General features: G+C 36.5%; 1 protein-coding gene across 3 annotated transcripts in view; it reads left to right on the forward strand.

Moving 5' to 3' along the window:
• C2H8orf34 (chromosome 2 C8orf34 homolog) overlaps positions 1 to 25145 on the forward strand; it is a 143507-nt gene that overhangs the window by 68692 nt on the left and 49670 nt on the right. For all 3 annotated transcript variants that reach the window (XR_004306247.1, XM_015855746.2, XM_015855747.2), the window contains one exon: positions 24318 to 24453. Coding sequence is in view for 2 of the 3 variants with exons in the window: in XM_015855746.2 (XP_015711232.1) it covers positions 24318 to 24453 (136 nt within the window). In the remaining variant the exon portion in view is untranslated. The remainder of the gene's footprint in view (positions 1 to 24317; positions 24454 to 25145) is intronic.

Raw genomic sequence — 25145 nt, forward strand, 5'->3', positions numbered from 1 at the left:
AATATCTAGTATTTCTAGTAGAAACTGCAGTGAAATTGTGCTTAAAAGAGTTGGTATTTCATGTAAGCATAATATTGTCTACTCAGGCTAAAACAATTAGGTTAGAAAAAGCGTCCATGGTTTTGAGAAGTTTTAGTACAGTTAAGAGAATACAGAGAAAAATAGAGCCTTACCTTGCCTCTTCGTCTTGGTTATAAATAAAGTAAAATGGAACATGGTAAAACCTCTTGAACAGAAATGTGGACAAAATGGAAAGTTCAGCCTTCGTGAAGCTCCACCTGCTGTAGCAAGTCTGTCTGCTTTGATGTGACAGGATGCAGCAGTTTTAAAATAAGCTTGTGGTCAAGAAGAGAATGTGCTGCTTTTTTCAAGGGGGGATTAACCCTGTTGTTGCAGCTTGTGTTTTCTGTAGCCCTTCTTAAAAAGAGCTAGGTGCACGGAGAATGTTAGAGGGTATTATTCGGGGTAGCAAAGAGATGGTGAAAACTAACTGTACAAGAAATTAACAGTTTAAGGCAGATGACATGCTGTTCATTTTAAATGGACCAATATTTGTAAAGTAGATCATCCCCATAGCATGACAGAAAAATAGAGCTGAAAGGGGATCAGAACTAAAATATTTTATGCTCACAAAAAGAGATGAAAGGAGTGTAGACAATGATGAACAGTATCAAGATAAACACTCAGAAGAAAATATACTTTAATGCCACATTTAAGAAGTTTAAGCATCAAAATAACACATATTGAAAGTATACAGATAGAATGTTAATATAGCAGTACTTAGATAAGTAATAACAGCCTATTAGAGTTGTTACCCTCTTCTGAGTCCATAATGTGAGCTGAGAAGTCTGAAGTTATCTAAGTGGAAGTGAATAGCTTTCAATTTTTGCTTTCTCTTCAGAAGTAGTAACTTTTAAGCCTGTCAGCATTTATTTTTAGGTTAGTATGTAGCTTAGTAGCCCTGAGGACAATAACAGGAAGCTAAAATGAGCAGGTGTAGAGAGTAAAAGTTAACAGAACTAATAACTTCAACCCATGCAGTTCTTAAAGCACACCTAACAGGCAATTTTCTGGGGGACTGAAGAATAAATGACAAGATAGTTAGAAAAGGCAGAACTCTGATCACAGTAATAGCATCCCAGATTAGCACAAGTCTTTTGGTGTACACAAAATTCATTGTTCAAGAGGAGTCATGGCTTTCTCTGTAAAATGAGGCTTAATTTTCTGCAGTACTCTTCAGTAGTGTCTTAGGTTAATGCCATCACATCCTGAGACTCCAGTTTGGTTCCAGAAGGGAGTTTCCTAAAATCCTACTAGAAATAGTAGGTAGAATGGTTTGGTTTAATGCATTGCTATCAGCCTGGAGATGTGATCACAGGTACTTTCTGTACTCAGAGATGAATACAACTCTAAAGTGGACTGCTTGGTTTCCTAAGTTAGGAGTAAGTTCTTTTGGCATACTGTTTCCAGGTGCTTCTGTTCATTTGCAGCTCTTCTTGATGCTGCAATGGTAGCTTTATCTTGCATCAAGTGTTTTGTACTCCAGAAATGCTGTAATTGGAATTCTGTGACTTCTGTTTACCCTGAAATTACAGTGATTTTAGTGGGAGTTTTGTTAAGGTGAGACTTCTGTCTGATAACCTCATGCATGCTTTATATTAATCTCTTGCGTTAAATGCCATGCAAAACTGTTTGCTGTGACTAGCACCGTGAACAAATTTAGGCTTTGCTTCTGCAAACATTATTAACACAGGGTGATTGTTTCTTAGTGCAATGATGCTCCTATACCCTTTAATGGACTATTATGTCCATTTACAAAATGTGTAGACTATTACATCCATTTGCAATAGGGTTGGGCTCTCCACTTTTGGACTCTCGTTCCTTTGTTCTCTGAATCTGCAACTGTTTTAAGCTTGTTTTAGAATAACCAGCCAACATAATAAATATGGATTACTATCTCTAATTAACCCTCCTAGAGATTGCATTTGAGAAAGGAGATAAAAAAAAAATTTCATTATAGATTATTCTCCGTAAAACTCTCGTGTATTTAATAGTAAAAATGGACACAAATGTGAATGTTTTGGGTAAACGAGAATGATCCTGCAGTTTACAAACCTAGTTCCACTGCAAATTGGAAGAGTGAACTATGAATGACTGGCAAGGGATTTAAATGTGATTATCGATGAACTGGATTTTTTTTTAGCTACAATACAATTTTCCGTAGATACTGAAGGTTGTATTGTCGAAAGGGAGCTGTGACCACCGGGGGGCGCTGATGGTTTTCCTTTCTGGGCTGATTAACCTACATGCAGATTAATCTATGGGAAAGACAAGAAAAATCGTTGTTTTTTTTCTTTTGTTTTTCCTTCTTCCCAAAAGTTATAAATCTAAAATAAATGCTTTATCATTGTAAGAGGCATATGGAAATTGAAATTGAAAGCTCGTTTCTGTGAGGCTTTGCAATTGTACAATATCCTTATAGTTTCTTGTTAAACCTAGTTACTCTTTTAAACCTATGATACATGCAAATCATTTAAAAGAAACATGAAGAGAAAATGAGAAACAGAACTATTTCTTTTCGCCTTGAAACAGAAAAGTAACATTTTCCTACGACAAAGCAATGATTTAATTATTTTATACAGTAAAGAAATGCTTTAGTGCGCAGTAAAAAAAGAATTGGAAGCACAAATCTCCCATCATAGCCTGTGATATGGTAGCTGTCTTTGAAACTGCCCAGATTTGTCCATTTTAACAAAATAAGCTTTTTTTTCCCTAATTTTTCCAAGTCTGCGTAGACAATCCTGTAAGTCTGTTCCATGACTCAAGTAATCATACAAATTGGGAAGATCTGGTTTATGACATCTTGATTAATTTAGAAGCAAGTGAACTTGAAGTGCAACACTTGTCAAAATGTGGCAGAATTGTGTTAACAATTGTTGCTCATAAAGACTGGCGCCACCCATATATATGTAATAATTTATCCCAATTCTTTAAACCTGCTGGCAAAGCAGTTCACAAAATACAGGTAAGGGATAAATATGCACAGAAAAGAAGCAGAAGCAGCGCTAATAGTCAGCAACTGTTGATGTGTTTACATTCTTTCTTGAAAGAATGAACTTTGTTGTAATAATGTATTTTTATTTCTTGATTTTCTAGTGTTTGTAATTAAGTAGGCATGTATTTAATGACATATCAATAGTAACATTTAGCACTGGAAAATTCATTTATGCACAAGAATCATGACATAGTGTGTGAAGTAGCATAATATAAATCAATACGTCATACAAAACCAGTTGGTTGTACCTGAATAAATAAAACAATTTGGTTGGGAGAGAGGAGATGTTAAGCTCAAAGTGCTCATCAAGAATGATTGCCTTCATATTTGTATTTCAATGTCGTTACTGAATTAATCCTTGCTTAGCTATAGGGAATGTAGTATCCTTTTCCTGTGTGTGCAATTGATATTATTACTATAAATTACTTATCACAATTTAAGGTCTAGAAATAATCTCTGTATAAAGGCCAGAAAACTAAACACCTGGAAAGAAAATCTAAATGAGTATAACTGCAAGAAAAAAAAAAAAAAAAAGTTTCAGCATTTCCAGGTTCTTCTGTTTAGAGTTTTAACCAATTTGATACTTTCTCATGACATTAAATAGGGTTTTTTTTTTGTTTTGTTGTTGTTGTTTGTTTTGTGTTGTTGTTGTTTTGTTGTGGTTTTTTTTTTGTAATGGAATTTGTTCTCGCTTGGTATGTTTGGAAGACATGTGTATGAATAATAGAGGCAGTTTTAGTTTTTAAGTATGACCAAAAGAGGTGAGGTGTGTACAGTTTTTGTGATTAACTTGGGAAGTGCTTATTTAAAAACTATTGTAAAAACAGAGAAGTTAGTGCTACAGCTGCTGTTAAAACTCTCCTACTGCACAGTTGATTCTGTAATTTCTTCTAAGATGCTGAAGTTCCAGGGAGTTTTAAGGGCTTTTTCTTTGTCAAATTCTTCACTGTACATGTATTGCTTTTTTTCTGACTTCATGCTTTTAGTCCATAGCACACCTGGTCCTTTGTTAGAATCATGTGGAATAATTGAATATTAAATGTTTCTAATCCTTCCACTGTGTTTTTTCTAATAAGTTCTTTGAGATGTGACTATTTTCTTTCTGGATTTGTTTGTTGTTCGATTGTCAATACAAAAGCCTATCTTAAATAATTAGCTGAGTTGGTTATACCTGTTGGAAAAAAGAGACCACTCAGAGAAATCTGTCTTTAATCAAACAAACAAACAAAAAAAAGTAGTATATCCCTTTATCTTATGCCGACATAAAATATATAAAATAATAAGGCATTTATCATAAAGTAAATGAATGAATTTTGTTTTGCATATTATTTTGCAAAATGAAATGCACCTTCAAGATTTGATCACTTATTTTCTACGAAAACCTCCTTTCAACAAAAAAGAGGCTTTTCACCTATGAATATGAAAAGCTCAACAATCAATAATGTGAAAGCCGCTGCTGATATGATATAGGCAGGGTTTTTTTGTTTGTATGTTTGTTTTTGTGTGTATGTGATTACTTTCTCATAGAAGATTAGTATAGAAGAGTATATTTTTCTATCTATTAGTATAGAAAGTATCTTTCTCATAGAAGATTAGAAAGAATGTGCTAGTACTGTTCAAAAGTTGGTTTTAGTAATTGCTATTTTTAGAGAACAGGCATTGCCCATCTTCTCTTCAGTGAATTCTTCAATAAAAGACTCTTACTGATCATTATAAACAGATGCAAGCATGTATAGAAAATGTTACTGAAAACCATCAGTAGCTTGACTTTAAATTTCCTGTGGAGAATCAAGTGTTTACCTCATTAGAAGCAGTCTGCAGGATGGGAAATAGTGTGAATTTGTCAGGGCATGTGTATTAAATGAAATTAGTTGATATGAGCAGGAGAACAGTGCAAGAGAAAAGAAAGGTGAAATTATAGCTTAAAAGGCCAACATAAAGTACGTTTATAAGAATTCTTATTAGTGACAAAACTACATCTGCAGGAGTACCGCAATTTTCTGAAGTAATCTGAAATATCATAATCTCTGTTGTTGGGAACATATTTATCATTTTTTTCTACCTGAAGCTCAAGTATTCTTCATCCACAGAGCAGTCTGTAGTGGTTTATAATGTATAAACCACTGTATGTATAATATATGTATAGATTCATATATGTGTATTACACATGTATATAATCCTTTTTGTGACTATGGATTTTTTTGCTATTCTTTATTACTGACAGACACTTCCTGAGATACTGACATGAAGGGAAGGAATGTTCTAAGATTATGAATTTGAAGTCAAGAATTGCAGTTTAAGAACAAGTGTTGTGCCACATTTGTAGTTTGTTGATAATAAAAGCACAGGCTGTTCCCTATGGAAATTAGTATCTGTTCTGTTTCCTGTACCCTGTATCATTTAAAAGGGGGCAGGTATTTTATTCAGTGCAATTTCAGTGTAGCATTTTATAATTCACTGGGCTGTATAAGCATTCCTTAAAGAAAAGCAATGGATATCAGAGTGGACTGAATGGCAGAGAGCTTTTTCTTTAATGTTCCAAATAAGACTGAAATGGGAATTTTGAATTTTTCTCTTTTTCTGAAAATGCCCAAGCCCCTCCTGCAGCCTTGTGAAATTGACATTCCTGTCAGTTTCCCTGCTTGTAGTAGCTGTGAAATCGACAAGAATGTCAATTTCACGGAGGAGCCCCATGGGACTGACAAGATCTGTTGCTCAGGGGCAGCTCCTGTGCGGATTGTGCAATTACTGACCTGGACCACCTATCTCAGAATTTACAAGCATGGTCTACGTCTGAACTCTGCAATTAGAAGACAGGGGTTGTAATGGCATTTTGATTTCGGTGTGCTGCATGTGAATATGATCCTTGGTTAGAGCCAGAGCTTCTTTAACCTTCTGGCTTCCATCTCCTTGGAAACTGATGCTTTGTGCTCTAAGAAGCAAATATTTACTCGTAGCAGGTAGGCTTTCTCAGACTTATGTGATAACAAATTCCTTTCAGCAAGAAGCCAGAGTTTCCAGCATCTCAGTCTTTGGGACAAATGTTTGACAAGATTGCCATTGAGTAGGAAAGTAAATCTGTACTGAGTAAAAGTATAGGGAACTTAGTATTTGGAAACCTAGCATATGAAGTATAGTGTTAATGATACTGTTTTTTTGAATACAGCTGAAAGGATTAACATAGATATCTGAATGTCAGTCATACACTGTGTGAAAATATTGATCCCTGAGATACTTCTGACGAATTTCAACTAGAAAAAATACTATCTTGAGGTATGTTTGGAACAAATAATAGGTAAAACCAAGGTTATCATTTTTCATTATCTGCTCAGAATTGCTTTTCCTGAAAGAAGGAATGAAGATCCAGAATATTGTTCTTGTCATCTAGTGTCTGAATAGTCCAGACCAGTTGCTTAGCTCTGAAAAATACTTAGTTCTCTTCTCTGAGAGGCATTCCTTAACTAACAGTATAGCAAATACCTCTGTGCTTTTGGATATTTTAACAAGATGGACTCTTATCTGCAGTTCCTTTGTATGTTCAGATAACAAAATGAACTGAAATTTGGATGGAGAATGAAGGGTGCACCTACCCCTTAGGCACTGCATCATTCCTTAAAGTCTGGCTGCCCAATACAAAATAAATGGATCTTGACTATGAAACTGATATTTTCTTGGTGGAATTAGACTGTAAAAAAGGGGAAGCTGCTGGGATTTACCAAATAATCATAGAATCACCAAGGCTGGAAAAGACCTAAGAGATCATTCAGTCCAACTGTTCACCTATTACCAATAGCTCCCACTAAACCATGTCCCTCAGCACAACATTCAGTCATTCCTTGAATACCCCCAGGGTCGGTGACTCCACCTCCCTGGGCAGTCCATTCCAGTGCCTGACCACCCTTTCTGAGAAGTAATACTTCCTAATGTCCAGCTTGAATCTCCCCTGCTGCAGCTTGAAACCATTCCCTCTAGTTCTATCACTAATGACACGAGAGAAGAGGCCGACCCCCAGCTTACCACAACCTCCCTTCAGGAAGTTATAGAGAGCAATAAGGTCTCCCCTGAGCCTCCTCTTCTCCAGGCTGAACATTCCCAGCTCCTTCAGCCTCTCCTCATATGGCCTGTGCTCCAGACCCCTCACCAGCTTTGTTGCCCTCCTTTGAGCATGTTCTAGGTCCTCACTGTCTTTCTTGCAGTGAGAGGCCCAAATCTGGACTAGGTACTCAAGGTGCAGCCTCACCAGGGCTGAGTACAGGGGAACAATCACCTCTCTGCTCCTTCTGGCAACACTGTTTCTGATGCAAGCCAGGATGCCATTGGCCTTCTTGGCCACCTGAGCACACTTTCGGCTCATGTTCAGCCGACATTGATTCATCAATCAATACCCCCAGGTCCATTTCCTCTATGCCGTCTTCCAGCCACTCGGCTCCAAGCTTGTAGCGTCACCCAGGGCTGTTGTAGCCAAAGTGTAGGATGCAGCATTTGGTCTTGTTGAACCTCATCCCATTGGCTTCAGCCCAGCTCTCCAGCCTGTTCAGATCCCTCTGTAGGGCCTCGCTACCCCCAGGCAGATCCACACTCCCAGCCAATTTGGTGTCATAATGATGTAATAATAGGAAGGGTTCTGAATGCGAAACTGTGAAAATGAGGAGAAAAACACATCTTTAACTTGTTTCTTTGCTACAGAATGCAATAATGGAAAGTTTTTAGGTTACACTTTCACTCTTAGTGGTGTAACATCTAAGCAATATTTCAAATCACCTTTGTATGAAAATTAGTTATGACTGTGGTGTAGCAGTATTCAAGAGTTTTTGTGTTCAGAATCTCACTGGGAGTGACTGGATAGTCAATTAAGTTCTGTTTTGTTTACTGTTAAGTAATCCAGAGCCACACATTTTGTCAGTATGCATCAGAATGCTTATATTGCACCAACGATTTTAAGTATTGTAAGGGATTATTTATTTAAAAGTATTTGTGTGTATGTTACCAACATCAGTTTTGGTATGTGAAAATCCACAAGTTTGTTTGTCAACTGGTATGTAAAGTTACAGTGTTGTTACCTTCCAGTGAGTGTCTTCCTGCATATAAGATTCACTGAAGTATTAGAGCATTTGTGTATACTCGTCTTGTATAGTGAAAATAGGATGCACTCTTTTTTAAAGTAAAAACTTATTTTAAATAAAAACTAACAATTGAACTGAGAAGAAAATTTGCTTCCACTTCTCACTTGAAATTCAGTGTTTAAATTTTTCAAATGAGTTTACCTCTGCCCTTTGATTAAATTTTGGTGGTCTAGCTATTAGATACTGTTTTGAGAAAGAGGACTTCAAAGGGCTTTCTGTATACGTTTCTGTATAAATATTTCATTGCTTCTGGTACAAAATAGCTGTGATCTATACCGTTGCTTCTGAAGTTAATACTGGCTAGAACACTAAGCACTTAATCATTGCTTTCTTGCAGTATTTACTAAACCAACCATTTTACCATCAGCAACATTACCTCCTTCTAAAAGGTGAACATGCATAGTGAAGTCAAGACTTTTTTTCTCTGTATAAAGCTAGAAGAAGTTCTAATCATAAGACTAGAGCACAGCCACCTTTTCAGAATTTGTGCAGTTATGATTCTATGAAAGCATTAAAAGTATTGATGAAAAAGTGCCAGTAGGCATGGCATTTTTGTAATCCCTTAAATAACTTTTGTGAAAACCTCTCTCAAGAGAATATTAAAGAAGCAGATGGTCAAATGGTGAGGTAAAAAGATGCTGTCATGGAATATAAACTCCTCATGTAGCAAAGGAATAATAGATAAATAAATGTTGTCTGTAGAACTTATTTTTTAAGCAGACTAAGAACAGTAGACTACCTATGTTAGATTGTATTGTTTAGTATATTAACGTTCGCCACTGAGAGATTATACACATTTACAACATTACACAACTATTCAAGCTGGTCAAGACCAAAAACTAGCAAAGAACTGTCTACAGTTTAACAGCATGACAGTGGATGAATGTTGTTGTTGTTGAAAAATGTCTGGAAACATCTGAAAAAGAGTGGTTTGAACTACTGCTATAGCTTTCAGATTATTCACATGAACAGTTGTGATGAAATGCTTGCAGGCCCATAACAGCTGTGAATGTAAAAGGAACCAGCTACCTTTGAGCCATGCTATTAGTTTGAAAGGGAAGATTAACTGCCCTGCACATCCTGTAAAACTTCTTGCATGTCTCCTTCAGTTGTCCATGTGTGTATCTAGTGAGATACCTCAATCTGGTATAGAGGGTTTCCATTCTAGTCACCCTAGTCTCAGATTCGTTCCAGAAGAAGTGAAGGAGATTTGAAAAATCTGTGAGAGGGAAATAAAGACAGTAAGAAATTGAAGTTTCATACACATCAGTTTGATGAAGGAATGAAGGAAGGTAAGCAAAATAATTAGTGGGAATAAATTGGTTCCTTTTTAGGTTCTGACAGACTTGCAGCAGGAGATCTTTGGCCGAAGCTGTTACCACCCTCAGCCATCTGCCCTGCACCTTTAATAGATATGGAAGCCCTCAGGGCAGAGACATCTGATCTGCTTGTAAATCTGCTTTCAGGTCAGTGCATTAAGGAAGTCTATTTCTGCCTAGGAAGGCAGCAGTGTTTGTCAGAGGAGGGGAAGATAGTTTAGGCTGGTAGAAAGTCAGACAAGCAGTCTGCCTGAGACTTTGCAAATTTGATATTTTAAGAGCAAAAGCTAATAAAACTGTACTGTCACTGCTGAAATCTGATAAAGATGGAAATGCTTGTTTTATCTGGAGTGTATTCACAGTCAGATAGTTACAAAGATGTGAGTTTAGTATGATGTAAACCAGTAGTTTTCCTCTGTGTAGTTATCCCTAGCATAATGTTTCCCCCCCTACCCCCCAAGTTTTCAGCCTCTGGTTTCCTGATTCCATGTCCACAGGTGATTTTTCTATGATGTTCATCTTTGATTTTTCATACTACCTCATCCTAGGAACTTCTAAACCTTCTGATTGATTTCAACAGAATTTAATAGGTCTCATGCATGAAATTTCTCCAAATTTATGAAATTTGGTATCTGGATATGAGAATCTCATGAGTATTGCAGATTGATCAGTACTGTGGCTTTGAGTCATTGAATGTACCTGTTCTCTCACTCAAGGAATTTGGGACAAGCTGATTAACTGGAAGAGAGGGAAGGTGGTCAAAAAGTGGGGTTATTGCTAGGGGAAGGGTGGTATAGGAAATACAGAGGGTAACATCTGAAATCAGTGTGAAAGGATTACTGGGATGTAACACAAAGCTGTAGGAAGTCATTCATTACATTTGGTGCCTATAGAAGAACTATCTGAACTATTTTTGTTTGTGTTTGCTTCCCTGACCAGAAAGAATTCTAATTTTATTTTCTACTGCAAAGTGTGTTTCTATATCACACAGAATCACAGAATCACAGAATTACCCGGGTTGGAAGGGACCTCAAGGATCATGTAGTTCCAACCCCCCCTGCCTAGCAGGGCCACCAAACATACGCCTTTACTAGATCAGGTTGCCCCAGGGCCCCGTCCAACCTGGTCTTGAACACCTCCAAGGACGGGGCATCCACACCTCACTGGGCAGCCTGTTTCCAGGACCTAACCCACCCTTTCTAGTAAAGAACTTTCCCCTAACATCCAACCTAAATCTTCCCTCCTTCAACTTAAAACCATTTCCCCGTGTCCTGCTATTATCAGCCCTTTCGAAGAATTTACTCACATCCGGGGAGTAAGTTCCCTTCAGGTACTGAAAGGCTGCAATGAGGTCAAATATAGCTTAACACGAGATGAAATGCAACATTAGATTTAATACCTGCAAGATGAATACAATTTTAAATCCTTTAGACAGTAAATAATATGACAAATAATGAATAGCATGACAAAATGCAAACTCTTGTTGCTTATTCTTGAAGACAGCGATTGAGCCTATATTAAAAGCCTTTTACTTAGCCATTGTTTAATAGTGTTTTGCGCTTGAAGGAATACTGATTTATAGAAAAAAACCTACGTGGAATAATTTTTTTAATGATTGTAATTGATGGAGGAAGAATAAACAGAGAGAAGAAGTAGATGGACATAAAAGGTCAATTTTAGTGAAGTAGACACATGCTTCTTCAGAAAGATAACTCAAAATAAGATTTGGTATGCTTTGATATAGTAAGTGAGAGAGTGAGAGAGAGAGATTTAAAACAAAATGTAATGAAAGCATTTTGAAACAACTGTTCAGCACATCTACAATTTTAAATATTGCACTTGTCTACTTCGTTTTCTGTCTCAACAAATTACATGACAAAGCATTCACCATATGGAATTCTGTGTACAGCAGTAACTGCCTTTACTACTCTGCAGACAAAGGATTTCTTACTTTCTTTTTCTTTTATTATTTTACAGCATATATGTAGCAGTTTTGAGCAGATCAGGAAGCTCATTAGCCATGGCAGGGATTCACAGTGTGATTATGCCTCAAACTACCTGGAGTTTGCAAGTTTAGTGTTAGCTTAGAGTTACTTAGACTTACAGTTATAGTAGTAACTGCAGTGTACCTGCTGACTTCAGAAGGACTACCAACTTCTCTTTTTGGGTTTTCTTTTAATAACTTCATGTAGAAGTATTTCTTTATATATAAATGTAATCACTGTAAGTTCTATTATCTGTAAGATATTTTGACTACAGCGGAGATGGAGGTGGAGGGAAATACTGTAGATGAGAGAAACAGAAATAACAGAATTTGGGATATGAAAAATACAAATCCAAAAGTGAGAATTTGTAAGAAGATTAATCAAAGAAAAAATCTGTTTATAGCATCATACTAAAAGTATGCTGAAAATAAATTAAAAAGAACTGAAAGGTGGATGTCAGCTGAAGTCTGTGTTTCTACTGTCATACACAGATAATAGATGCATCGTGTAATTGGTGAGGACTGGGATGGTGGAGAAACAACTGCATTAAGAGCACTTTGAGGCCTACAGGGCTATAGTTAGTATGAATTGATATTGGAAACTAGTGCTTGTTTTTGTTGTTGGGTTTTGTTTTGTTTTGTTTTGTGTTGTTTTTCTTCTGCATGTGGTACTGTTGGTTTAAGCTTAATATCTCCATGGAACATCTTAATCTTACACACGTTTGCCTTGGAGCTATGAACGTTTGGACAATTTTTATCTTTCAGCTTGATAATAATATAAACAGTATCCTTTTGCATAAGCAACCTTTTCCAAAGAAACAGGTATTAAAATGACTGCTAAAACTCATTTCTGATATCTACCTAATATATCCTCAAATAGGTTATAGCCTGTAGGATTTCACCTGCACTTTCCATGGAAACTAAAACTGATATTTCATGCCGACAGAGCTATACAGTTGTTTCCATTAAAGTTCCTTTATGAAGTTCTGTGACTTAAGCAAATAATACAAGAAGTTATGGATGCTTAACTGGTTTTATGTCACTGGGCACTGAATTGAAAACATGCTAAGTTATATTTTCAAATCAACTATTCTAATTGCCTTTTTAAACCAATCCATGTCTGAGCAAAAATATATATATATTACAAAAACAAACAAACTAAAAAGTTGGTGAGTATAAGTCTGGGCTGGTCCAATTATTACGACAGTAGAACAGAGAGAAGATGAAAACAGTTGAGCACTCTCACCCTCCTCATTGTGAGCCACACAAATACTACAGCGAGGATTTTGGAAAAGTGAACTGTACAGGAAGCACACTTAAAAAAGTTAAATCCTGCTTTCACTGCAGTGTGTTTGGATACTGATGTGTATAAAGAAAAGATATCACTGGGAGGGAATATGAAGAGGGATGATGAGTCACCTTTGGAAGAACGTGTAAAAATAAGGCTGGAAACAATTAGCAGAATATTGAGAGAGTGAGCAGCTGAAAACAAAATGGAAATTTAATAGGATATGTATGTGTATATGTGAGGGTAAATGCATGAAGTTTTTACGTTCCTGGCCCTAACAGTGGAGGTTACAATGTGCATTTGTGACAGAAGGAGGAGTTCTGAACAAGAATAGATCACATTTATTAGTTTACTGTTTTCTGGGTAACACTGATACAGCCCAAGTTTCTTAAAGAAGTATTCTATCTTAGAAATATCCAATAATGGATAAAGAATAAAATAGCAGTGGAGAGAACTATAGTTATTCCTTTGCTTTTAATTCTCTTCAGAAAAAATGTACAGACCTGGAAATAATTAAATATAAATAAGTATGCAAATAATAGGATTTTTTTTGTTTTGATTTTTAATCAATTGCAAAGAAAGACAAATCCAGTTGTGGCTTCAAAAAGGTCTGTCCCCTTATTTTATTAAAAACAGAAGTTATTAAAATATTTTCAGTTCAGTGAGAAATAAAACTTGAAAAGATGTTGTAAATAGAACAAGAATATAAAATTGTTCTTAAATACAGAGTTCACAATAAAAGCATGATAGCCACAGACTTATTCTGTCCAAGAGAGATTACATACTTTTTTTATTTTTTTTTGTCTGAAATGTTCCCACCTAATGTAGAATTTTGAAGTGTTGTTGACATTTGAACATTCCTATTTTTTGAAACTGTAATTAGTGGTGTTCATACACCAAGCTAATGCTGCAGTTCTTCAGTCATGTCTCTTCTGATGTAGAATTTCATCTTCAAGGCTATTCAGAGAGGTAACGTACTCTTCAGTAACTGTAAAAAATAACTGCAGTATCATATCCATTTTATGTTTACTGCTACTGTTTATAAACCATTATTAGCAATCAAGATTTATGACTTGTATAAAATGAAAATATTTGTACATAATCTTTTGCCTAGCTAAACTCAACTGAAAGCATGAAACTTTGAGATGGAGAAGAACCATAGTAGCCATGTGCCAGCTTTACAGTTTTTATATTCCTCTCACTACTGGTAGATTTCTGAGCACTTGAAGGCAAGACAGCTAGTTTATTCTGTAAAAGGTTACCCAGTTGGGTGGTATATGTCCTGCACCTGACCTACGGAGAAGCTACCGCATTGAGTGCAATCAAGTAGTTCCCCTACACAGCACAGAATAGCAACTGTTACTGAATGCACAGCTCCTTCTGCAAAAACCCTCATTTCTCTCCTACAAATAATGAATATATTCATACCTAATTTACTCATGGAATTGTTTCCTCTTGTTCACCTGTTATCTCTCTTAAAGTTTACACCAGCACATTGCAGCTGACTTTTTTTCTTGAAGTATGGGTTACTGTACGTTTTATTTTGGATATTGAGAAGCTGACTGAGTGGTTGCCCTTTTATATACACAAAATAACTTTATGCATCATTTTGTTTTTATTTGTGATTCTCAGTCAGAGTACATGTGACCGTAGGCAAATGTTAATGGCCGGAGAGAGAATTCCTCAGAATGTCAAGATTTAATTATTGAATCACTATCACCTAAATGCAGAAATACTATAAGTAATGCCTGGGACGAAAAGACTTGGCAGGGTGGCTGACAATGCTTTGCAGACTCTTTTTCCCATTTGACTGTAAAGGGAGATGTATCTTTTCAGAGGATGTTGTCAATTGTGATTAATGTCCTTAGGGGGAGAAAAGAGTCTTTTGATGTTTTCAAGTATTTCCGAGAAAAGTTTATGTTTCTGCTGTTTTTCTGTAAATGAAGAGCAACTGGATTATGTCAGTCACAAGTATGAAGGCTAAATATATCATTTATAATAAATATTAAAATAGTGTTTTGTTTTGTTTTTCTTATGAACACTTGCGTTATTCAAAAGAAAGTACTATTTGCTTTGTGAACTTTGTTTAGATGGCTTTATACTTCTGAGAGGCAAAATATTGTCAGTGTGTAGCATCTGATCGCTAGTTGTTTTTTCTTCTTTAAATATTAACTGTCTATTGATCTGTTTAGAAGTGTTGGTGAGGAATATCAGATAACATGTTTGCATATGCAGGCACAGCTCTTCTGTGAGAACTACCATATTCTATAAACAGAGAAATCATGCCACCATTGCATTAGGATTTTTTGATAACTTTTTATGTAGGATTTGTTATATAAATTTGGTTTGTTCCTACCGGACATCACTTCTAACTTCTAAATGAGCAATACTGAATCACAAAATAATTTAGCAATACTTTTCATTACATTGGATCATCATGAATGATTCACAACTATCTAGATGATAACTGAAGTGACATTAATCATTAAGATGGGAGCTTTTCATTGCTGTGATGAGAAATTATGGTAACTGCTATAGGTATTTTCTCAGGGTACTTGTTGAAAGCATTGTGAGAAAGCTTGCAGACTAAGAAAAGCTATTGCCCAGGTGAAAGGGAATAGTGGGAGATTTTGATAACTGAAGGAGCTTCTGGCTCAAGAATGTTTTGAGGTAACATTATATGAGGCTTACTCTTCTGGAAGCATACGTAATTAATCAAGAATGTTATTCACAGGCTAAATAAACGGATTTCTTTGGACTTGCTGAAGCGTTATCGGGTGTTTAAAAATGTTTTTAAAGTGTTTTTGGGGACCTGAAGAGATGTTGCCTTTGAAGAAAGACAACTGAATTTATATGACCTCATTTTGTAGATTACCACATGTAGCTGTACGCTATTTTAACAATAGTATTTGTGGTAATGAAGCAGATAACTAAGGGGTTTTTGATAATTTGATTTATAGATGACTTCCGTCATTTCTGATAACTTTCTAAGTTAAATACCTAGTGTACATAGTGCAAAATACCTCTTGCACCTTAGGGTATAGCTCTAAGAATTAGGCTGAACTTAAATGAATGTGGACAAACAAGAATCAAGGAGGAACAATCATATTAGTGGGAATGGTAGAAAAAGAGAAGGGTGGAAATGGGACATCCTCTGTCATTGGTAACAAGCTACTGGATTACCAAACTGTGTGTCCTTAGTACCTGCTGGTTAACACCTTGGAGACACCTCATTCATCCACCACTTGAGCTAATAATATTTCAGGGCCAGGGAATTGCATTTGTATGCTTGAAAACTATGGCTCTTTTATGTTGTCCTGATTTATCTTCTGATACAATCCTACATGTTTTCCTTTTGTTTGAAATAGATCTCTTCTGCTGTACATTGTTGAAGATGCTTTCAGGGTTTTATTATTATTATTTTCTCTCTTATTTCTGGTACTGTTCATGCTGAAAGTTTGATTTCATTTCATCTGTAGGTTATCAGTCAAACTGATGGCATTCTTAAGAACTTAGCACAGGTGGTTCTTTCTGAGAAGAAAAATGTGTTGAATTAGTCATTTGTCTTCTGTGATAAAATATACTCTTTTCTGCTGTCCCCTTCAATACTTCCTGTGGTTTGTTTCCTTCATCCTTAGTTGTTTTTGTTAGTTTATTTGTTTTGTTTTCTTTTATTTAATTTTATTTTTTTACAGTTATTTGATAAACATTTACTATCTGATGTTGAAGTGTCATTTCATTGAGAAATCCCTGCCTCATTCTCAATTTAAAAAGTAACTTCAAATAAATAACTTGCTGTTTTTATACTCTGCAAGAGATGCCATACTGTGGCCACCAGGTGATCTGGCTCATGTTTTGTTCCACTGCTGACTACTCCAGAGTTATCTGTTAGATCTATTGGAGTTTCACAGCTTTTCTATTAAGCAGTGATAACCCCAAGGACTGTATTTTGCAATAATTTAGATAAGTTTTCAGAGTTTCAGAGTTTTTGGAGTCATTGGCAAATTTAGCTTGAATGCATTGGTGTAATGATTTAACTTAGTATATCTTGAGAGGCACAGTTGCCAGGTGAGGCTGTCCGATCCATTTACAAGGTGACACTAGAGTTTTGAGAGGAGATTGTCTGGACAAATGTGTGGTTCTAATACAAATCCAGGAGAGATTATAGTAGTGAGTAAAAAGAAATTCAACTCTTACAATCTATGTGATAGTGCGTATAAGCTAATTACATGAACTAACATATTGTAGTGACTAATCTGTTATTTATGCAATAATCTTGTACTGCAGTATTCAGTGAAAGTGTAGCGATCACATGTATTATATGTACTACATTTATAGTTGTTTTTCACTTCACAGCTTGCTTTCCTATGTAATTGTTCAAGCATTTCAGGAAATCCAAAAGCCGCCTAATTTTCTTTTATCCAAACCAAACACAAGAGCAAACATGACCCAACAGTTTGCTGAACTGAAAGACTGTACAAAACAGATTTCTAACAACTAAGCAATACTTACACAACACACCAAAAACACAGGCCTTTTAGTAACTAATTGTTTTGTTTTAAAAAAGCTTACATTCCTCTCCAGTAAAAAATAAACAGAATAGAAGGCTGTATGGTTTACTTGGAACTATATTACCTGGCTAATCTATAGGCTGTGTGGGATACTTTTGACATACCTGCTAGTTTGCCTGACCCAGCTGGGGAGATAAAATTGTATTTAAAAATTTTATTCTCCCTTCTCATGAAAGACATCAGTGGTATGACTTTAATCAGTCTGTGAGGAAGAGCATGCACTGTCAGCTGTGATGCCACTGGTATGTTGATGGTATCCAGCTCAGTGTCTGTTTTCTTGAGTATGTACAGTGTGGTCTTCCAGATGTCCCACTGTCTGGCCAAAATACAGATTGTGATGGAAAACAGACAGTCATGTCTCAGCACAAAGCAGAGCTGATGTGAGCTGATAGAGGGGTGAAGGTAGAAGAAATGGAGCTTCACCTATTGGATCCCATCTTACAGTCATTCTTATCTTTAATTCATAGGTAGCAGAGGTAATAAGGATGGCATTTGTCCCTTTGCAGATTAGGAAAAGTTTGAAGACCAATATCAAAGATCCGCAGTTTATTTATTCTGGCTTGTTATCTGACCTCTTGGTCATTATCATAGAGTTATTGACATGTCTGCCTCAGCAAGAACTATGCTGTCTTTGTCAGTTTATGTCTTTGTGACCATACTCTGAAAGACAAGTATGGTGTTTAAATGCATTTGGAGTGCAATCATCTTAATTTAAAAAACATGAAAAAAATTATGGAAATGGAAATAATTCCATTGCAGTAATCCTTGCGCTAGATAGGCTTATGAAAGAAAGCATACAAATGATGCAAGGCTGACACTTGAGAAATGCTTGTGCTACTATTTCTTTTAAAAGAAAGCTGTTGGAGGGTCAAGTATTACTGGAAATGTTTGGCATAAGATTATTTGTAATTTTTATTCTTCGCCACAACTTTCATTTCAATAAAAGGTGAATTTCCACTGGCCTCTTGACAAGTCTGCTAAGATTAATGCTGCCAAGGGGCAGGTAGAATAAACTAAATGGATGCAAATAGACATGAATGTAGCCCTTACTGTGAAAACTGATTCATACAAAATTAAGTTGTTCTTTAGCATCTTCTCTGGTTGGAAAATCCCTGTAGATGCTTTAGCTTTAGTGAGCCATACTGTCGCATTAGTTATTCTTTATCTTAAAGCATTTTTGTAAAAAATCACACAGACATCCGAATTATCAGTTGCATTCAAAATAGATTGAATGAAGAAACATGTAAATGACAGCGTCATGTGAAATTCAATATTTTGGCAATATTTTAAGGAACATCTGTAGTACATTAACCAAACATGCTAGAAAAACATTATGGCTGGCTACTCTTTGCTAGAAAGTAAAAACCAAACAAATTAAAAACAAAATGGGACCTTTTAAATAAGCACTTCTTTCTTAGGTCCTGGTATTTTAAACAGATTTTTAAAATACTTACTGATTTAAATGTGTCTTGTTCTATTTCTATGAAAAAAGCTTTGTTGGTTTTCTTTAAGAATGCAAATTTTGAGCACAGTCTGAATTGCGTATTCAAATAAACATAGTGGTTGCATAAATCACATCAGAAATGGAACTGATTGGAAATATTGATCAAAACTTCCTTTCAAATAAAGTTGTTATACTTTGAGCTGAAGCAGAAAAAAAGGGAAGTTTGCTGAGGAGTAATGCTGATTAAGTTTCTTTTTGATGACATTTGTCTTTCAAAGTTTCTTGTTATTTTGTGGATTTTCTCATTGTGAATCATTGCTTTGTGCATTATACTATTGTACAAATATTACAGTTGCAGTAAAGCATTATGGAATGCAACATAATAAATGAAATATTCTAATTTTTCTTTTATTGGCATTATCAAAATATGTAATATATTCTAATTAATAGTACATTCCCTTTATTGTAAAAACAAAGCATTGAATGAAATACCTTAGATGACAGTTTGTGCCAAAACACTGCAGAGCACTGTTGTGTTATTGTTTCTTAAGTAGAGGTTGGCTATTTGCAGCTGTTATTTGTGCTTCTAGATTGTTTTGCCTTGGATTCTTAGTATGGCATAAGTGATCATGATGCCAGTTCTTTTCAATTGTTGTTATGGACCTGGTCATATAAATCAAATGAGACTATAATGTTTCAACCAATCAGTCGTTTGGGCCATTGGGAGACACAACTTGTTCTCTAAAGTTCATGTACCTGATATTGCGTGAGAGGCTGAAGCCTGGACTCGTGATTGTAAAAATCTTAATCCCCTCAGGCAGTATTCCTTCAGTCTGGCCTGCCAGCAGATTTTGTAGTAAACAGACAATCTTCCATATGGATAAAGGGAGAGTAAGTAAGAGATGGAGTCTGTGCGCCAGTTCTTTTTGCAGTTGTCTAACATAGTGAAGTGTGCTCTGGTGAATACGGAAGAACTTAATCAGAAAAGGCTACCTGCTTTACTAATTCTAGTCTCAGTTTAAAATAGAAATATTGAGGAACTGAAGAAAGATTTCTGTTCTTCTTGCTGATTAAAAGTGAGAACTTTAACTGTGAATCCATTTTCTAAGTGTATACAAAGAGTGCTACTTGCTACAGCCCCAGGTTGATTTTTGTTGTTGTTTTTTGTCTGTGGGGTAGAATTCTGCTGAACTGGAATAATATATGTAGAGATGGAGATGCAGATTCAGGGATGTGCAAAATCAGGTTTCAGTTGTTTTGGTGTGCTATATATCTTACAGTGAAAGCACAAACACCAGGAAAATTTCTTGCCATCTGTAGATGCCAGAGGTCTGGATTAGGTGACATTCCAATATGTTGAAGGTATTAATGGGAAAAACATATTATAATGAACTGTGTTGCCAACTTCATAACCTCAAAGTCATAGAAAAATAAGAGAAAAAAGAATAAGAGAAAAAGAATTGAAATGTCCTATACTAGTGTATTGAGAAAGATAACTCCAGTTTTGCTTTGGTTGAAGTAAGTGATTAAATAAAGTTTCAGGAGTGGAGCATAAGGCCTTCTAGATTAATGGTTCCTTTTTGTCTTGAAGCTTAAATCCTGAATCTTCCAGTAATTCATTGGAATTAAGGTAGGATCTGGAGGGGCCCTGTTGATGTTGCTAAGAAAAATTATCTAAAGCAGAGATGAGTGGTTAGCATAATAAGAAACATAAGTATGACATACAGAGCAGCAGAAATGCCTGGAAAGTAAGCAAAACTGCTATATGAAGCCGGTTTTTTATTTTACTTCATTTTTTCCTAAGTGTACCAGAGCATATTGGTCCTGTTCTTTAGTCAACAATCTGTGACAAATCAGTGTTATCTACAGGCAACAATACATCAATGTCTGTCCTGATGGAAGAATACTGACTTCAGAAATGCATTGCTTCAGAGAAAGAGCTATCATTTTAATGGTGCATCAGAATTGACTGGAGGCCTGCAAGAACATAAATTAAGATTCATTATAATGTTTAATCCCACATGAAAATATTTGTTGGCTTTCACAGAATCACAGAATTGTAGGGGTTGGAAAGGACCTCTAGAGGTCATCGAGTCCAACCCCCCTGCCAAAGCAGGTTCCCTACACCATGTCACACATGTAGGCGTCCAGGCGGGTCTTAAATATCTCCAGAGAAGGAGACTCCACCACCTCCCTGGGCAGCCTGTTCCAGTGCTCCGTCACCCTCACTGTAAAGAAGTTCTTCCGCACATTTGTGCGGAACTTCCTTTGCTGTACTTTCATCCCATTACACCTAGTCCTATCCCCACGCACTACTGAAAAGAGACCAGCCTCACCACTATGGCTCCCACACCTCAGGTATTTATAAACCTGGATCAAATCCCCTCTCAGCCTTCTTTTCTCAAGGCTAAACAGACCCAGTTCCCTAAGTCTCTCCTCATAGGGGAGATGCTCCAGGCCCTTCACCATCTTTGTGGCCCTCCGCTGGACTTTTCCAAGAGATCCCTGTTTTTTTGTACTGGGGAGCCCAGAACTGGACACAATATTCCAGATGAGGCCTCACCAGGCAGAGTAGAGGGGAGGATCACCTCCTCCGACCTGCTGGACACGCTCTTTTTAATACACCCCAGTATGCCATTGGCTTTTTTGGCTACAAGGGCACACTGCTGGCTCGGTTAATCTGTCGTCCATCAGGACGCCCAGGTCCCTCTCAGCAGAGCTCCTCTCCATCAGGTCTTCCTCCAGCCTGTACTGGTGCATGCAATTATTTCTACCCAGGTGCAAGACTCCACACTTGCTTTTGTTTAAACTCATCTGGTTTCTTACTGCCCAGCTCTCCAGCCTGTCCAGGTCTCGCTGAATGGCAGCACAGCCTTCAGGCTTGTCAACCAATCCTCCCAACTTTGTGTCATCAGCAAACTTGCTGAGGGTGGTCACTATCCCCTCATCAAGGTCGTTGATGAAGATGTTGAACAAGACCAGACCCAGTACAGACCCCTGGGGGACGCCGCTAGTTACAGGCCTCCAGCCAGACCCCACACCGCCAGCGACAACCCTCTGCACTCTGCCAGTCAGCCAGTTCTCAACCCACTTCACCGTCCACTCATCTATCCCATACTTCCTAATCTTTGTTATAAGGATAGCCCCAAGTAGGTCCCGAAGGAGATCAAAGTTGGCTCTCCTAAAGTCCAGGGTAGCAATCCTACTTTTTGCTTTTCTTCCTCCACTCAGGATCTCGAACTCCACCATCTCATGGTCAATACATCCCAAGCTGCCCCCAACTTTTACTTCCTTAACAAGTCCTTCCTTATTGGTGAGAATGCTAATTTTCTAAAGATTTGAGAGGTTTAATAGTATTCCTGTCCTCTCTCACAGAAGCAGTCATCTACTTAGCTTTTTTTCTCTCTTTTTCTCAGTGAATTATGTCATTGCTCCTCAACAAAATTACTGAACCACCCAGCTTTATCGTTGATAGTTGGTCTAGCAAAAAATACATTGAAAGAGAAAGATTCAGCATTCCAGGCCCTGTAACTGAATTGACTTCTCAAATGAAATCTTTTTTTTTGCTAAGATTGATTTATTAGCACGTCCTTGTATATATTACCACATGCTGGTAAATATCAGTTCTGCATAAAATTCTGCCAATTTGTCTGTTAATTACAGCTATAGGTACATCATGTATAGGTACAACAGCCTACATCACTTCTCCACTGAAACACTCTTAGTTTTTAATCAAACAGGGAACAGCTGAAAACCCCATTTTAAGAAATCACATCTGTTCAAGGGGGGAAAATATAAGGCTTGTGCTTCAATTTCATTTAAACTGTAATCCATCCAGTGGTTTACATCTATTAAAAAATATAGAACTTTTTGCACCTCTTTAAAACACAATTTAACATTATTTATTTTAATACATAGTATGTTTCAAATGCGTAATGCCTTCTCTGAAATGCCTCGTAGGTGATTAATTTTATAACTCTTTATCATATATCCTTCCAAGTCCTTTGAATTAGTTTCTATATTAACTACAGATCACATTTAAAGTTGTGGAAATGGTGTAAACTGATGACAGAATTACTGAAACTGTCTATTTATACCAGTAAGACAAGGAGGAGGGAGGGTTTTGTTAAACACTGAAATAAAAAATTGCAGGTAAGAAGACTTAGTTACAAAACTTTCGTAGCAAGAAATTCATTTGATTTTAGTCTTCATGTGCTTTTATTCTCAGCACAATTGATGGATCTTGTTTATTGAAATGGAAGTCTCCCAAAAAGAGTGTGATTAACATGGCATTATCCTGCCATGTCTAGTACTCCACTGTGTGTATGTAATGACTACTTGTGTAATTTAAATTCCAGTTGAACCTATATGGCTTCTGATTTTACAATTCTCTGTGACCTTTTACTGTCTGATTGTACAACTGACAGTTCACCTTTACATGCTTACTGCTTCACTTGGGTCATTTAATGTCTGGTTTCTTTTGTAGATATAAGTATATGAAAATATATGTACATATATTATCTGAAAGACATTTTAATTAGATTATAACGTTCTATACATTGCAAACCACAAACCTCAGTCAGAACATGGAATGGTTGGTGCCCATTCAATAGCAGCTAGTTAGCACTTTGTTTACTTTTCAGCTAGAACCAATGGAATTATAAACAACTTGAAGTTGTGCTTTATGGATACACCAGGCATACGTAATGTGCCTATTTTATATGCTAGTAAAAAAAAATAAAAATAAAAAGCAAATCAGGTTAAGGATGTCCTGACTTTAATGCAGGAGATTTTGTTTACATTCTAACAGCCACAGTATTACAGTGTAAACTGGGAAAAATGGTTCTCCAAGAGCCTCAGCTCTCTTCCTGCAAAGTGGGAGTGATTTTGCAGTACTATAAAATCCAATTATGATTATTAGTTGCTCATGTATTACAGTGATGTGGTAGCTATAGGTGTGCTCATTATGGTTCCTTTGGTGTGATAAACGTAGCTGTTTCACGTATTTGGGGCTCAGTGGAACATTTTTGTTTTAGCAACAAATAGTTGTCTTTGCCAACTATTAGATAATAAGAGAACAACAAAAGCTCAGAGGAGGACTATATACCAGCCTATATCAGTACTCAAAAAAAGGACCATATACTCAAAAAAAGTGAATTTTATCTTTGCAATGGAGCCCTACATGGAACTGAGATACTGGTCAGCATCTCTTGACAAAGCAACTGGCAAGTGTGTTTGCTAGTTTTTATAGATGAACTGGAGAAATAAAGATGAAAGAATAGACAACACTGTCTGAAGTGGAAATGCTACTGAGTATTTTTGACGGAACCCTTTGTGTACAGATGCTGATATAAATAAAAACTATCCCAAGTATTGTTTTTTTTTTTTCTTGATATTATTCAAGTAACTGTGTGATTTCTTCCTAACCTTTAGTGATCCTGTAGGGACTGAATAAATTTTGCATGAGCAGAATTATTAAGTATTGCTACAAAAATTAATACTCTATTCACCTAGTCATTCTGTTTTGTTGCAGAGGATCTTGATGACCTAAGAATGGAAGGAGTAACAAGTCTGATGTCTTCTGGGAGCAAATTCAATCAAAGTAGAAGTGCTCATCCTGCTGAACCTCAAGCAAAGGTCACGTTGAATATCTGTGCAAGATGTGCCAGGTAAAAATCAAAACCATGCAGTGCTACCACATACGTTCTTTTCCCCAAGTTTTTGGATATGTATTGTGCTTTGTTTTGGGCCAGTTGATGACCTCTCCTGTACTAAGTTTAAAAAAGAAAAAGAAAAGAAATTACTTGGCTACTAGCTACCCTATGACCTCTGGCATCTGGGTTGTGCAACTTAACGTTTATGCTTGATATGTCACGTCAACAATGAATCAAAGAGTGTAGTTAGTCTTAGGCCTTACTTCACAGCTTGAAACTATTTTAAGCCTTTCTGTCTCTGAATTTCATTAGTTATTTGAGCTTCTGTGGTTTTTCAGGAGATGAATCAGGGAATTTAAAGGTTCAAATCCAATTTGAAAAGCACCTGTATAAATGGAGATTTAGTTGCACAGGTGCAGTCCAGGACTTCAAATAACTGCTTCTTAGCACTTTATAATCTCATCCTGTTTTACCTCTGAGAAATAATTTAATCGGGTTGAACCCCTTTTGATTTTGACAGCTGGAAATAATACTTGCATTTACAGTATGGGGGCCAAATAAACAGTTTGGTGATCCTGTAGCCAAGTCAACTTGAGAATGCAACACTAACAGAAACCCCTTAAATTTCCTAGATGCATTCTTCTGTGTAGACAAAAGCTCATTTGGAGAAAGGATTTAAGCCTGTTTAAATGACAAAACTAGCCTTC

This window comes from Coturnix japonica, chromosome 2, assembly GCF_001577835.2.
Source record: "Coturnix japonica isolate 7356 chromosome 2, Coturnix japonica 2.1, whole genome shotgun sequence".
Lineage (NCBI taxonomy): Eukaryota > Metazoa > Chordata > Aves > Galliformes > Phasianidae > Coturnix > Coturnix japonica.